General features: G+C 40.8%; 2 protein-coding genes across 2 annotated transcripts in view; one reads left to right on the top strand and one right to left on the bottom strand.

Annotated features, from left to right (window-relative positions):
* The window catches only part of ZNF638 (zinc finger protein 638), a 119,192-nt gene extending 109,493 nt beyond the window's left edge, over positions 1–9,699 (bottom strand). The window contains exon 1 of the mRNA XM_079792783.1: positions 9,581–9,699. Within this exon, the coding sequence (XP_079648909.1) occupies positions 9,581–9,696 (116 nt within the window). The 5' untranslated portion in view covers positions 9,697–9,699. The remainder of the gene's footprint in view (positions 1–9,580) is intronic.
* A 108-nt stretch (positions 9,700–9,807) lies between these two features.
* The window catches only part of PAIP2B (poly(A) binding protein interacting protein 2B), a 60,279-nt gene continuing 53,143 nt past the window's right edge, over positions 9,808–16,943 (top strand). Inside the window, exons 1-3 of the mRNA XM_079792450.1 lie at positions 9,808–9,926; positions 10,040–10,174; positions 16,234–16,331. The gene's annotated coding sequence lies outside the window, so the exon portion shown is untranslated. The remainder of the gene's footprint in view (positions 9,927–10,039; positions 10,175–16,233; positions 16,332–16,943) is intronic.

The following is a 16,943-nucleotide window of genomic DNA, read 5'->3' as shown; positions in this document are numbered from 1 at the left end:
CCAAATACCTAGAGGGGCAAGCTGGTAACATAAACAATTGAAGTGATCCAGATAAAAGAAAGTTTAAAAGCGAGAAATAAAATGTAACATAATATAAGCACTTATGATATTAGAGATTATAAAATTGAAAATGGAAAAAAACAAATTAAAATATAGGAATACTTAATTATTAAATATTTCTTGTAGCTCATAACACCTTTGATCTAAAGCAAAAACTTGACATTTTGCCAGTAGCAAGATGTCAATATAGTTCCATGAAATGTGTAATATAGAATTCAGACCTGAATCCTTGAACTAAGAGCAGTAATTTTTAAAACTGAGTTTCAAAAGCAAAAACAGCTCCTCTTAAACACAGCCACTTTCAAATCAAGATAAAATTTTTGCATAGTGAGTTTAAAGTTAGGGTAATTTGAAGGTATTTGCAAAATTCTAGTGTTCCAATGTTATATTTAGTTTTTAATACCTTCACTTGTAGCTATTCATTTCACATTATTGCTATTAATGGAGAAATGTTAGTTCATTTTCATAAGGAATAAGATCAAAGAGCCTGCCTTGGAATTCAGTCATACATTCTATAATTTAGGGAATGAAGTTAAGGTCATAATTTTCATTTCTAGAAACCAACTTTAGCCGAAACCGGTTTGGCTCAGTGGATAGAGCGTCGGTCTGCGGACTGAAAGGTCCCAGGTTCGATTCCGGTCAAGGGCATGTACATTGGTTGCGGGCACATCCCCAGTAGGGGGTGTGCAGGAGGCAGCTGGTCGATGTTTCTCTCTCATCGATGTTTCTAGCTCTCTGTCCCTCTCCCTTCCTCTCTGTAAAAAATCAATAAAATATATTTTAAAAAAAAAGAAATCTAGAAACCAACTTTAGCATATGAAAGCAATCCAGATTATTCCATATGAAAGCAATCCAGATTATTCCTTACCCCAAAAAAATGTTTATAAAAAGAACATATATTTACTACAAATGAGAGAACTGAATCATACATGTGACACTTCTTGTGAATGTCTCTGTGAAGCAGAGGTGGACCTGTGGGTCGTATAAAGTCCTCGAAATCATTTGTTCTAGCCCTGCCAAGGCATTAAGGGTGAGTTAATTAAATGTTTGACCAAATATAGCAGGCTAATTTGTTTTGTTTTGTTTTTTGTGAGTTTTTTTTTCCCAAGCTAATTTTTAAGTTGATAATTTTGTATGGCCCTCGAATGATGTTATAAATATCCAGATAGCCCTTGGCAGAAAAAAAAGTTCCCTACCCCTGCTGTAAAGAAATATTTGCAGTATTTAGATGAGTTGTAATGTCAACCAAAAGAGCTAAGTCTGTGACATTCTTCATTGGTAAACTGAGACAAAGATTTTCCCTTGAATGCTAAGAACAGATTGATTTCTTTTAACAGTTAAAAAAGCATTACAGCCTCAACTACATGTAGAAGAGTAGAGTTGTGTATACCATGAATCCTGCAAAACCTGGAAACATCTGAAGTTCAAGAATCAGCATCCAGTTTATGGTGATAATTACGTTATTGATTGCATTTTTTTAAGCTTTCAGCCTAAAATTATTTCTAGTAAAATCTACAATAAACAAATTATTAAATCCACGTCTTATCCTTACAACATGTCATCAAAATCCAATGCTAGCCTCAACTTTTCATTATTTCAGGAGCACTATCTACTAGTATAATCAAGCTCATAGATTTTTACCCTTTTCATTAAGTTTTGACAGACTTTTCTAACACACATAAATCAGTCATTTGATACTGGCCCTTTCATAGGCAATAAATCCAAAAGTTTTTCAACTCATTACAATTTTTGGATAGCACAAATATTGCTGACTGATTGATATTCTATATATGTGTTTTCATGAGCTAAAGTTTAAAATGCCATAAATAGTTCAAGTTTGTAATGTAACCTGCCTTTTAAGTTCTCGGTCATATCTTCAACATGCTAGTGATGTCCAATTAAATGTACATTCATTTACATTTTTTTATGTTTGAGGTACATAATTTCTGCTCTATCCAAAAGGAATTGCTTAGTAACTTACCCTACCATCTATAAAAGATATTGATCCCCAGAATTTTTTTTTTTACCAAATAAATAACTACATACCATAGAGGCAGCTCTTATTTACCAGTAATTCCCATTCCAAAACAAACCTTATCATATCTTTTCTGTAAACTAGTATGGTGCTTACTATGTATGGGTTGGTTTTAAGATGGCATCTTAATTTGGGTTCTTTCAACACAGATATACTTTGTTTGCATATTAAATCATAAGAATATTTCTTTACTTCCACACATACACAAAATATTTCTATACACAATATCTCTTTTCGCCCTGGCTGGTGTGGGTTCGTGGACAGAGCATTGGCCCATGCACCAAAGGGTGGTGGATTCAATACCTGGGTTGCAGGTTCAATCCCTGACCAGGTCAGGGCACGTGCAGGAGGAAACCAATTGTCTCTCTCACATCGATGTTTCGATGTTTCTCTCTCCCCCTCCCTTCCTCCCTCCCTCCCTTCCACTCTCTCTAAAAGTCAATGAAAAAAAAAAAAATCCTTGGGTGAGGATAACAAAAAATTTTCTTTTCTTTAAAAAAAAGAAAAGAAAAAGCCTTTTTCTTTCCCCACTTTTAAAGAAAAGTGGACCCAGAATATACTGCCCTTCTTTCTTGAAAACTACAGTGGAAAAACAGCAGCACAAGTGCAAAGTATAAATGACTACTGACACTTAGCTTAGATATTGGGGGTAAGAGGGAATGGTGGGGAACATAGAAATAAGAGTACCTACTTCTCTAAAAGAGGCAGGCGATCCCAGCCTATTACAGCCATGTGCTAATGTAATCTCAGAGCTTCCACATCTTTAAACCCTGGAAATGTAGGTGTGTGTGTGTGTGTGTGTGTGTGTGTGTGTGTGTGTGTGTGTGTGTGTAAATGAATGGCTGCTTTATTTTAAAGTGTTGCCAACTAATTAAGAAAACATGTAAAACACTATGAGGACCCAATGAGAGTGGTCCACAGCCCATCAATTTGGCATACCTTCCCCTCCATCCTCTCCACCATGCCACCATGAGATTACGTCCTACAAATATCAATCCATATTCTTAGTAAATAAAACTAGCAAAGCAAACAGTATTTCATACAAAAAGGCTACTGCTCTTTAGCGGAGCTTAACAATCTTCTACTAAACCTTGGTTAACTGCCCAGAATGCCCAGAGCATCTAAAAAGCCTGTTTTTTTGTTTTTACTTTTTTAATGGCCTCACCTCCAACATTTTGTCACCCTAACTGCCTGTGTTTTAAGAAAACAGCTCAAAATGGAGCTGTTTAGCTCTTCTTCTAAACTAAGCCTTGTAGAGAAAAGCAAACAAGAAAACTCCTGGGATGAGGAATAGAAATTGTTCTATTTCTGAAGCTAGATTGTGTCAAAACTCTTAAATACATAGTACACATTCTGTCTGAGAAGCAATTCATAATTCCAATCTTCTCTATGGAAAGTGAAAAAAGCCTACAGAAAAAATGCTCAACTATGTCATTTAAAGTAAACAATGGATGAAAAAAAATTTAAAGTAGAGCTTTTACATGTCATGTTCTCTAATCATTCAATAAAATTCCAAATAATAAAAAGATTTTTTTAAAAATCACAAATAATTTGAAATTAACAAACATCCAACTAGATCATCTTTGGATCAAAGAATCAGAACTGAAATTACAAACCAATTGAAGGTGATAAAAAGGAGAAAAATTTAGACCAGTGAGATACCACCCTAGTAGCTAAAACAGTCCTCAAAGGAAATTTTAGAGCTTTAAATGCCTTCAGCATTAAGCAGGGGTTTTAACAATTACTATTCAAAGTAAGAAGAAAGGATAAAAAGCAATAGACAATAGGAAGCAGGAATGAATAAGAGTACATTTTTGAAATAACAGCAAAGATATATAAATCCAAAAACTTGTACTTTGAAAGAACAACAAAACCAAACCTTGATTTTGGCAGAGTTGAGATGGAGAGAGAGGGTTGAACAAAAATGAATAGGATCAGAAGTAAGAAGACATCAAAAAGCTTAAATAAAGTACAAGAACATATCACATGTATCTCCACAGCAAAAAATTAAAAAACCAAAAGAAAATGAATGACTTTTTAGTAAAATAGAAATTATGAAAGTTGACTCAAGAAGTAATAAAAAATTTTGTTAGATGAATTACTATAAAAGGAAAAAAAACCTCATGTGTGTTGTATCTATAAGCAATACATATATATGACTATGAAGAAAACACACACACACACATATATATCCACATTGCTAAGCTGTATATATTACACTGTTAAATAAGGTTACATTGTTTAGATATGGAACATAAGGGAAAGATTAACCAAAAAGTGACTATCTAAAAGTGCCATTATGATCTCATTTATGTAAAATTAAACATATGCATATATAGACACATAAAGATATGCATAAAAGAATAATTAGCAGAATATTACCCCAAGATGAAGGGCTACTCCTGCTTTCAGACTCATTTCTCATTCCTACCTTCCTTATCACGTGGTGTCAGCAAATACTGAGCATGGAGGGTGATGGGAGGACAGTAATGGTGAACTGGCTTACTTTTCAAGGGAATCTCCATTCTTTTGAGGAAGTGTTGCCCAAACTTGAACACACATCAGAATCACCTGGAGGGTTTACTAAAACAGATTACAGGCCCCTCCATTAGGATTTCTGAGTTAGTGGGTCTGAGGTGAGGCCCAAGAATTTGCATTTCCAACTAAGTTCCCAGATGCTGTTGCTCTAGGGACCATACTTTGGGAATCAATGTCCTAAGAAAACTTGCAATATTCTAGAAGTTAGTTGAAACCACTGTAGTTTCCAATTCCATTCTTTTTTACCTTTTGTATTTCTTTACATTATAATTTTATTGAAGTTTTGAACTAAATTCTTAAATGTTATATTTTCAAGTTTCTGAAACGTACCTTAAATTGTTCACTGTAATAACAGTAATTTCCATTTATTGACACTTAGTACGTAATATTCTCAATAATTTACCGGCATCTCATTTAACCCTCATAAAACCCTGGGAGGTCGGTACTATTATTAGACCAATTTTACAGATGAGGGTAACTAATTTAAAGAAGATCCTGCCTATTCTCATAGTACACTTTATTGCTTCAAGTCTAATAGTTAAAAATAAAACTATAGCAAACTACCAATATATGCAGTGAGATAAAGCCTGGTAGCACCTTGGTTCAATGATTATGAGATATTAATTAGAAGTGACCATGCCCTAACGGTCGGCAAACTGAGGCTCACGAGCCACATGCGGCTCTTTGGCCCCTTGAGTGTGGCTCTTCCACAAAATACCACGGCCTGGGCGAGTCTATTTTGAAGAAGTGGCATTAGAAGAAGTTTACGTTTAAAAAAATTGGCTCTCAAAAGAAATTTCAATCATTGTACTGTTGATACTTGGCTCTGTTGACTAATGAGTTTACCGACCACTGCCCTAACCGGTTTGGCTCAGTGGATAGAGCGTCAGCCTTCAGACTCAAGGGTCCCAGGTTTGATTCTGGTCAAGGGCATGTACCTTGGTTTCAGGCACATCCCCAGTAGGGGGTGTGCAGGAGGCAGCTGATTGATGTTTCTCTCTCATCGATGTTTCTAACTCTCTCCCTCTCCCTTCCTCTCTGTAAAAAATCAATAAAATATATTTTTTTAAAAAGAAGTGACCAAATTTTGAATCAAATGTTAATATTTATGCAATTCACAGTACTGGTAATCACAATGTATTTGAAGAAGGCAGAGGGTAAAAACCCATTTTTATACTCATGGGTTAACAGACCAAGGTGATGTGGAACTAACAGAACAGAAACAATTTTAAATTTCTAAGCATTTTTGAAGAAATGGTATGCATTTTTGTTAAATACAAGCTAAGCTTCTGCAACGAAGGCCCCAAAATAAGATGGCTTAAATAAGATCAAAGTATGTTCCTTTCTCAATCAACTGTCTAAGCATAGGCTTTGTTCAGTGGTGCTATCTAAGCCGCCAGCTTCCTTCTATCTTGTTGCTTGCATTCTTTTTTAGTTTGCCTAGTTGAAATTAGCTCCCCACACAATTCTCCCTTCCAGCCCACATGAAGGAAGAAAGAGTAGGAGGAGAGAGCAAACCCAGTCCCTTTTTAAAAGCATGCATTCTCTCGTCTGGCTGACTTGGCTCAGTGGTTGAGAGTTGACCTATGAACTATCAGATCACGGTTGATTCCCAGTTAAGGCACATGCTGGGGCTCGATCCCCAGTGTGGGACGTGTAGCAGGCAGCCGATCAATGATCCTCTCTCATCATTGATGTTTCTATCTCTCTTCCTCTCTAAAATCAATAAAAATATGTTTAAAAACCATAGTACTTAATATTAGCAGTTATAATAGTCAAAATTATTAAAGTGTTGTATCATCACTTCCCTTTCTTGGAGGAGAAAATGCCATAATAGTCTCTGCTGGTGCTGACATTTCAATAAAGGAAACTAAAAATTTTAATACAACTTATAAGCCCCCACTCCCAGAAATTGTACATTCAACAATATTAATGTCATTCCAAATTTGTAACCTGGGTATGTAGTTGTGGGTGAAAACAGGCCTAAGTATATTGAAAAAACAAACAAACAATCTTTCAAATAATATACTTTTTTCTCCTGCATTTTTCAAATTTTCTTTAATGAAAGAAAGTTATTACCACAAAATAAGAAAGCTCAAAACTTATTATTTAAGAAATATAAAGTGTCGTTATTGCATTCAAATGATTACCCTTGTGGACGAAAGGGGCCACGTGCTGACCTGACAAGCTCAGGGGAGGCCTGCATGGCAGTCTTGCAAACTCAGAGACCTAAAGTAACCACAAAGGATCGTCTAAAATTAAACTTTAACTAAAAGCAGTTATGGTGGGTAGTTACATCCTAGGCCGGTATCTTCACTGACAAGGTCAACCTTTACCTTAACTGAGTCTATCTGTCTTTTTGCATCTATAATAACATACCCTTGAAATGTCTAGGTAACGTGTAGCTTCCGTTTTCTGGACCTCTGGGGGCACAACCTAATGTGCTGGGCTCCAGGACAGACACCACAAATTCCTTCATTATCCTGTTAATTGTTCCTGCACCCCCCTAAGTATGTGTCTATCATTTTACTTTTTATCCAATCCCAGAGGTTTCCCTGCTTTGCTTTCGCTGGCCTCTCTAGTCTGTCACCAATGGATTTCATGTAACCCCTTTCCTTTGATTGCAATGTGTAAATACAGATGTAACCCAACAATCTCCAGAGCATTACCTCAATTCGTTGAGGTTCTGCTTCCTGGCATATGTTGACAGTTTGGCTCAAATAAACTCACAAAAATTCTTTACAGGTTTCAATGGTTTGTTTACGTTAACACCCTAACACAAAAACTACCTTTGGCCCTGACAAGTGTGGCTCAGTTGGTTGGAGCTTCAGCCGGTGCACAGAAGGGTCTAGGGCTTGATTCCTAATCAGGGCACAAATCCAGGTTTCTGGTTGGTTCCCCAGTTGTGGGGGCCAGAACGGGAGGCAATCGATTGATGTTTCTCTCTCTCTCTCTCTCTCTCTCTCTCTCTCTCTCTCTCTCTCTCTCTTTCTGTCTCTCTCTGTCTAAAAATCAACAAACATAGCCTCTGGCGAGGATCTTTTTAAAAAGAAAAACTATTTTTAGAACAGATACAGCATACTACACAATTCTAGAAATCATAATGAATACAACGTAACTAAAAAAAAAAGCGCAATCCCCAATAAATTCTTTAAGCTATCCTATTTTCATAGATCAGTACTAAATAAGTTTTCTTGGCCACCACAAAACATCCCAGAGACAAAAGGAGAATTACTACATTTTATAGCTTCTTCTCCACTCCCCTCCCTAAAATACACTTTAAGTTCAAATAAGAAGTCACTAAGAATCCTGACAACTAGGGACAGCAACACACTACCCAAGTCCTGTAAATATATGCAAAAAAATATAGTTATAGAAGAGATAAATTAAAGGTGCTTTTGACTGTACAAGAGAATTCATAGTAGCATTGGGAATTTTAAAGGATGCATTTCCTAATTACTGAATTGAAGAGTGGCATTTCTATTTTCCAATCCCCTAATAAGACTAATAAATTACAATAGTCTAGTCTCCAATATGCCCTCATTCTTTTAAAAAATCCATAATCTTCTGATCCTCGGAAGGCGACACACTAAATTCCCTACACCCTTTTCTGAAGACAGCAATCGCTTTTCCTAATCCTTAGGGGATAAGAAATAGGCACTCCTTTTTGACGCAAACTAACCCACGGAGACTTGGAAAAGGGCAAAGCTGGCTGAATCAATATCCCCAGAACTTAGACTTAGAAACCAGCGCCAAGAAACATGGCATAACTTAAGAGAGTTCCGTTCTGCAAAACGTCTACCATTCTCTCCATTCCCGGCTCCCATCAACTCGCATAAAAGGCCACACAAACTGGGAGAGGGCAGTACCGTACTGGCCTTGGGTTGTCAGAGCAATCTGTTCAGCCCGCTCCAGGCTGAAAGGACTCAGGCCACAAGGATGAAAAGAAAGAGCTTCTGCTGCTACAAGGGCCCCCCAGGCTGAAACGTGAGTAGAGTCTTAACAAGTACGCAGCTAGGCTTCCTGGGGCTCTTGTGACACGCAAATCACAGCAATGAACTCCAGACAGTCCCGAGTCTACAGGCCTAGCGAGGGTCCGGGGCGTGGCCGACTGTCCCTGGGCAGTCCGGCCGCAGGGGGGTGGAGGCCCACGCGCTATTTACACCATTCCAAAACCTGGAACCTGGGTGTGCAGTTGTGAAAGCAAGCCTAAGCACACGGGGGCGGGAATCCCTCGAAACTGATGACTCAAGACACTATGCATGGCTTCTTTCCTTTATTTTTCTGTACTTTGAGAAATTCCTTTAATGAAAAATCTTAAAATAAGACAGCTCAAAACTTGTTTAGGAAACAAAAATGTCAACGTTGCATGTAAAGGACTACTCAGCCACCAAAAAACTATTTCTGGATGACATACAGAATATTATGCAATTGTACAATGTCTTTTTTTTTTTAAAGAGCAATCTTTTAAAAGAGATCCTGTTGGTCGGAGCTCTTGTCCCTGAGTTAGAAGCGAACATGAGACCATGTGACGTAGCCTCATCACCCCCCGCCACGCCCCAATACCCCTGCAGAATAAATGATCGTTTCCTTAATCTTGGGCTCCCAAGACCCAGCCGCACGGCGCCGCGGCCACCGAGCCTGTCCCGACCCGGAGAAGAGTTGCTAGCACGGCGAAGCCCAGCAACAAGTGCCCGGAGGCGTTCCCCGGCTGCGCTGGCCCGCTAGCGCCTCCGCGCACACAATCTGTTTAGCGCTGAAGACTGGGGAGTGACAACCACCCGAGGGGGGGGGGGGGGGGGCGGGGGGGCGGGGCGGAGTGATCTGGACCTGAACCCCGATACGCGAGGATGTCCGGGCGCAGACCCGGCCGCCCGCCACGCCTGCAGACCCAGGGCCAATGGCCCCTGGACACCGGCGAGGGCGTAAGCCCGGGGAAGCCCTCACCTTTTCAGCGGGTCCGGAGCCTGCGCCACCGCCGCCGTCCCGGAGACGGAGCTCGGCGCCGCGGCCCCGGCGGCCGCCCGGGTGGTAGCCCCGGCAGGAGCGCGGTCCCCGGGCATCGCCGGCGGCGCGCACACAGCACCCGCGCACCGCGCGCGCCGCCCCTGGGCCCCAGGGCGCAAGGCTCCGCCCGTCGGGCCCGGCCCACTCCCGAGGGCGGTCAATGGGCGCGGAGCGCGGGAAGCCGGAGGCGGGGCGGGAGCGGGCCAGGCGGCCGAGCGATGACCCTGGCTCGGCGGTCCTCGAGCCAGGCGAGAGGGCTGTCACCCGGCTTGGAAACGTGTTTCAGGTGGGTGAGGAGGGAACGGGAAAAGATAATTTTGCAAACAAAAGGTGTGGTAGTGTCTAAGACGTTTGGGACACTTCTGATTTTTCAGGACCTCTCTCCTTTTTCTTTTTCAGACAAATATTTCTCCGTAGTGTATAGACCACCTACTGAGGGCCAGCCACAGTGCTGGGGACACGCGGGAGTGAGAAACATCCCCTACTTCTGAGGATTTCCCGGTCAGTCGGGAGAAGGAGCAGATAAGAAAACAGGTGAGTAGAGGAGCCTGCAATAAGGCACATTCCGATATCAAAAGCCCTATATTTTGCAACGCGGGGAGGGGGCGGGTATTTCAGCCAGAGGAGAACTAAAAGGCTTGTTACCCTGACATTCTGGTGGCCATGATTCACACAGTACAGAGCAGTACACACATCTCTCTCTTTTTTTGCTTAAAGACTAAATAATATGTATGACAGTTAAAATTGTCAGTAGCGTCAAAAATACATGCTATGCAATGAAAATAAAGTCTCTTATCCTCTGCTCTCAGTTTTTTTTTTTAGGCTACTACTGTTAACTAATTTCTTGCATATCCTTTCAGAGTATATATATATATATATATATATATATATATATATATATATATTCCATTGTAAATAAGTTAGTTATCTTTTACCCACACTGTCTTTTGGCTTTGTTTATTGTATTTTTACAATGAATTATGTTTTATTTTCATATATTCGCATTAATTGCTTTTTATTTGTTTCTAGATTTCTTTTTTTATCTTAGAAAAGTTGTCACTATCCCCAACTTTCTCCCATGTTTGCTGCTAGTATGTTTGATATCTATCTACATGATTAATCCATATTCAGATAATCTACAATAAAAGTAATATATCGGGGGGGGATGGGAGTAGGCTGGAAGAGGTTAATGGGGGGAAAAGGAGGACCTCTGTAATACTTTCAACAATAAAGATTAAAGGAAAAAAGAAAAAAAGTAATATCTCTCTATATAAAAGCCTAAGCGACCATTATGACCAGATGACCGGCCAGTAGCTATGACACACACTGACCACCAGGGGGAAGATGCTCAATACAGGAGCTGCCCCCTGGTGGTCAGTGCTCCCACAGCCAACCTCCCTTGGTTCCTCCCCCCGGCCGGTGGGCCCCGATTGGGACTAGGCAAAACGGCCCCAAATGGCCCCGATTGCCGGCCAGGCTGAGGCACCCCACCTGTGCCTGAATTTGTGCACCGGGCCTCTAGTGTTATAATAAAGAAATAAATTAAGGCAAAGGATATGCATAGACAGGTCTCCAAAGAAGATGTGCAAATGACCAATAAGCATGATCTAAAATGACCGATGAAAAGATGTTCAATGTCAGTAGCTATCAAAAAAATGAAAATCAAGACCGTAACTAGATACTGTGTTATACCCACTAGAATGGCTATAATCAAAATTGACAGATAATGACAAGCATTGGAGTCTTAATCCCTTCAAGTTGCTATAAAAAAAAAAAATACCATTGTCTGGGTGGCTTAAACAATAAACATTTATTTCTCACAGTTCTGGAGGCTGGGAAGTCCAAGATCAAGGCAGAGCAGATTCAGTGCCTGAGGACTTTCTTCCTGGTTCACAAATAGCTGTCTTCTCCCCACATGGCAGAAGGGGTTAGGGAGTTCTCTGGGGTCTCTTTGATTGTTTTGTGTTTGTTGTTGTTGTTAATCCTCACCTGAGGATATTTTTTCATTGATTTTTAGGGAGAGTGGAAGAGAGAGGGAAAGACAGAGAGAGAAACATCAATGTGAGAGAAAGACATCGATTGGTTGCCTCCCGCATGAGGTTGCCTCCCAGGGCCAAGGCTGGGGAAGGAGCATGCAACCAAGGTACTTGCCCTTGACTGGAATTGAACCCATAACCCTTTGGTCCCCAGGCCTATGCTCTATCCACTGAGCCAAACCGGCTAGGGCTGGGACCTCTTTTAAAGGGCATCAATTCCATCCACAAGGTCTCTGCCTTTATGACCTAACCACATGCAAATATTATCACATTGTGGGTTACGTTTCAGCGTATGAATTTTAATCTGTAGCAGTTGGCAAGTGTTATGAACTGAATTGTGTTTCCTCGAATTTATGTATTGAGACCCTATCCCCAGTGTGACTGTATTTGGAGATAGGGCCGTTAGAGAGGTAATGAAAGAAATGAGGTCATAAGGGTGACACCCTAATCTAATATGACGGATGTCCTTGTAAAAAGAGAAAGAGACGCCAGGGATAGGCGCACACATAGAAAAGGCTGTGTGAGGACACAGCGAGGATGTGATCATCTGAAAGCCAGGGAGAGAAACCTCAGGAGAAACCAAGCCTGCTGACATCTTGAGCTGGGACTTCCCCCTTCAGAACGGTGAGAAAATAAGTTTCTGTTGCTTAAACCACTCAGTCTGTTTGGGCAGTCCTAGCAAACCGATGCAGCAAGAATGCGGAGACAATGGAACCCTCAGACGTGGCTGGTGGGAATGCAAAATGGTGCAGCCACATTGGGAAACAGTCTGGTAGCTCTTTAGACAGGGAAACATGGAGTTATCCTATGACCCCAGCAATATACCCCAAAGCACATGTCCACATAAAACTTGTACATGCATGTTTATAGTAACATTATTAATGGTAGACAAGAAGTGGAAACAACCCTTGCCATCAACCAATGAGTGGATAATGAAATGTGATATAGCCATATAATGGAATAGTATTCAGCAATAAAAAGGAATGAAGGACTGACACATGCTATAACAAAAGAAACATTGAGAACATTATGCTAAGAGAAAAAAGCCAGTCACTAAGGACCACATTGTATTGTTCTATTTATATGAAATGTCCAAAATAGGCAAATGTATAGAAACCATAAAAGATTAGTGGTTGCCTAGGGGTGGGAATAGGATGGAAGGATTGGGGGGTAAAGGCTAAGGGTACAGGACTTCTTTTTGGGGTAATGAAATGTTCTTAAATGTATTGTGATGGTTGCACAGTTCTGTGAATTTACTAAAATGTATTGAATTGTACACTTTCAATGGATGAATCGTATGGTATATGAATTATATCTCAGTAAAGGTGTCAAAAATATTAGTACCCTGCTCGAGTTGTGGGCTCAATCCCCAATGGGGGCTGTGAAGGAGACAGTCAATGAATGATGTTTCTCTCTCATCGATGTTTCTATCTCTCTATCCCTCTCCCTTCCTCTCTCTCTAAAAATCAACAAAAACATATTAAGAAAAAAAGAAAAGTTTATACCTATTCTCTCTTAGCAGTAGGGCTGGAAGGAATGTAGTTAGGCTGTCCAAACAGAAAACTTGTCCTATGGCTCCATCCCTGTTGTGGGGTGTGTAGGAGGCATCCAATCAATGATTCTCTCTTCCTTCCTTCCTTCCTTCCTCCCTTCCTTCCTTCCTTCCTTCCTTCCTTCCTTCCTTCCTTCCTTCCTTCCTTCCTTCCTTCCTTCCTTGTTAATCCTCACCCAAGGATATTTTCCTATTGATAATTTTAGGGAGAGTAGAAGAGAGAAGGAAAGACAGAGAAAAACATCGATGTGAGAGAAACACATCGATTGGTTGCCTCCTGCAAGGCCCCGGCCAGGGTCCGGGCTGGGGAGGAGCCTGCAACCAAGGTACATGCCCTTGACCGGAATAGAACCCGGGACCCTTTGGTCCGCAGGCTGACGCCCTATCCACTGAGCAAAACCGGCTAGAGCTCATCAATGATATTTCTATCTCTCTCCCTCTCCCTTCCTGTCTGAAATAAATAAATAAAAATTTTTTAAAAAAGAATAAGTGTGTAAATGACTCTCAGTGACCATGTTGAAGTTCTTAATTCCCCAGCTCCAGAATTCATGACTTAGAGGAGGGTTGCTAACCAGCTTTCATTTACAGGTGGCAGGTCTATGGCACAAGGCCTAGAAGTGATTTTCCCAAGGTTATGGAGCAAGCCAGAGGGTGAACTGAAAATAGAACTGTACCTCACATTCCCATGCAGGCCATATGATAACTTGTGTACTGTCAGCAAAGAGTTGAGGAATGAATGTCCTGGAGAGGTTAGCATAGTTTTATGGCTAACGGAGTCTTGCTCACCCATTGCCAATGCTACTTGAAAACAACAAATGACCTACCTAATCCTATAAATAGTAATATCCTGGACACTTAATGCAAAAGTTTCAGAAAAAAAAAATTCCTCTTTGACAGTTGCAATTGTTTTTAAATGCATAGCTTCACTGTCATGAAATCGCCATTTCTGTAATGCTTAAATCACAGAGATTGTCAGCTTTGACCCTCCCTTCTAAAAACTAAACTTCCAGCAAGCTTACAGGATCTTGCAGAAGTAGCTAAACATTTTCAAAAGTGTAGGATTTTCTGGAGTCTTGGGCCTTGAGTGTTAACTCTCTGTAAGTTTTCTTACTGAAGTAAAGAACTAGAAAATAGAATGGGATAGGCAGATAGGTAGAGCCCTAGGTCTTAGCTACTAAGTACCCAGACGATGAAGGGATTGCTCAGCTAGCTGCTATGTTACATCTGAGCTACTATGCTCTTAATTTTAGGAAAACAACAAAAGCTAATACCACTGATCTAGTACCTTGAACTTACCTAGTCAACAGAAAACTCTAAAAATTTTATGTTTTCAGGAGTGTTGCTAATCTCATTTCAATTTTCAAGAAAGCATTCTTTGTGCCCTGGCCAAGTGGCTTGGCTGGTTGGAGCATCGTACACAGAAAGGTTTGATTTTCAGTCAGGGCGCATACCTAGGTTTCAGATTCAGTCCCCGGTCAGGTGCTTACAGGAGACAACTGATCGATGTTTCTCTCTCTTGCTCTCTCCCCCCACCCCTTCCTCTCTCTAAAAAAAAAAAATAAAATAAAAAAATCATTTTTTTTAAAAAAGGGTTCATTGTGATGATTGCTGTGTGGAGTGGGTTAATACTTTCCTCCAGCGCTGAGCGGGAAGACCACAAAAAAACCACAGACTGGACTTCCTGGCTGCTGCTTTCCTCCCCTTCGTATAAGAGGCTGCACAACTACTGCTTCTGCTCAGTTCTTCAGTTGTGCCTTGAGTTGTATGACTCTGACCAGAAACATACAATCTATATGTACAGTAGAAGAAAGGAAGTGATAGGTTCAGGAACCATTTCCCAGCAAGCTCTCACCTAACTGGTAAGAGTGGTGGTAAGCAAGCCAGTCCCCTTTCCATAACATAACATCATATCTGAAAGCATCTTACAGAGGCCACATAAAAAGCAGGAACAATAGAATTACCTGGACAAAATGTAAATCAAACATCATGGTTATTAGAAATGTTACCTTTTACAGGAAATAGTTTATTAACATATTCATAATCCTTATTGTGAGGTGAAGGGATAACCCAAACATCCAAATTTGCATGACATTTTTTGCTCCTTCGGTCTTTTTTAGCACATATATTTTGGCTACAGCCATTTTCCCCCCTTTAACAAGGCAGCACAGTGACATAGATTAGGACTTTCTGGGTTAAATACACATAAATACACAGGCTAAATAAAGCGGGGATGGGAAGTGGATCTAGCTTTATTCAGAATGCCTTTTGAGTATTCTTGGCCATTGTATGGTCTAAATTCTGACAATTCACAGGATTTGTCTCTGCTTACCAAAACACACAGGCTATGTTTCACACAGAGAGGAAAAAGAAATTTGAAGAATTCCATAGGGTCAACAGTGTATCTGGGATACCCCTTGGCTCACTTCTACCCTCCCTTCTCAGTTTGATCCATGCTCTGTTTTGCATTTATTTTTTTTATTTTGAACCTTGGCTTAGCAATTTCTGTGTGCACGGTTCCACCATATGGTTCCAACTGTTTTAATTGATTCATGTATCCATCCATCCATCTATTTGCCAACACTTTTGTCACTATAAGGGACATAAGTATCCCCTGTCCTTAATAAGGCTGCAGTAGAATGAAGGAGATAATCACAGTGACAAACACAATGTGAGAATATATGAAATAAGTGCTTCAGGTAAGCTTTGGGGTCTGAAAGACCTGAGTTCAAATCCAGCTCTGCCATTTACTGAGTGACCTTGGTCTAATTATCGAACCTCATTGAGTTTCAGTTTCACCATCTAGGAAAATGAGTGTGGCAGTTATCTTTCAAGATGGCCAGGGGTGATCCTGTGTCCGGGCCCTTGTATAATCCTCTGGCCTTAAATATGGGCTGGACCTAGTGACTTGCTTCTAACCAACAGAATATGTGAAAGTAATGGGATGTCACTTTCCTGATTAGGATTCAAAAGACTGACTTGCTGGATTTTCTCTATTGCCTTCTTAGCTTACATCCTATAATGAAGCCAGCTGCCCCATGTGGCAAAGACTGAAGGAGGCCTCCAGCCAACAGCCCAGAGAGGAACCAAATCCTGCCAACACCATGTGAGTCAGCCTGGAAGGAGATCCCTTCCCAGTTGAGGTTCACAATGACGATAGCTTCATCTGATATCTTGATTGCAGCCTGTGAAGCAGGGAACCCAGCTAAGCCAGCCCAGACTCCTGACCCACAGAAACGATGACGTGATAAATGTTGTTTAAAGTTTTCAGGAGAATTTATTACATAGCAATCTATCCTATATAATAAAAGGCTAATATGCAAATCAACTGAACGGCAGAACGACCGGTTGCTGTAAGGCACACTAACCACCAGGGGGAAGACACTCAATGCAGGAGCTGGCGCCTGGTGGTCAGTGCGCTCCCACAGGGGGAGCGCCACTCAAGCAGAAGCCGGGTTCACAGCTGGTGAGCACAGCGGCGGTGGCAAGAGCCTCTCCTGCTTCCACGGCAGTCGGACATCCCCTGAGGGCCCTGGGACTGCGAGAGGGTGCAAGCTGGGCTGAGGGGCCCCCCTGAGTGCGCGAATTTCATGCACCAGGGCTCTAGTGTATATATATATGTGTATATATATATATATATATATATATATATATATGTGTATATATATATATATATATATATATATATATATATATCTCCTACCTAATAATAGACAAA

This window comes from Cnephaeus nilssonii, assembly GCF_951640355.1.
Source record: "Cnephaeus nilssonii genome assembly, chromosome: 15".
Lineage (NCBI taxonomy): Eukaryota > Metazoa > Chordata > Mammalia > Chiroptera > Vespertilionidae > Cnephaeus > Cnephaeus nilssonii.
This window is presented reverse-complemented; position numbering and strand designations above follow the sequence as displayed.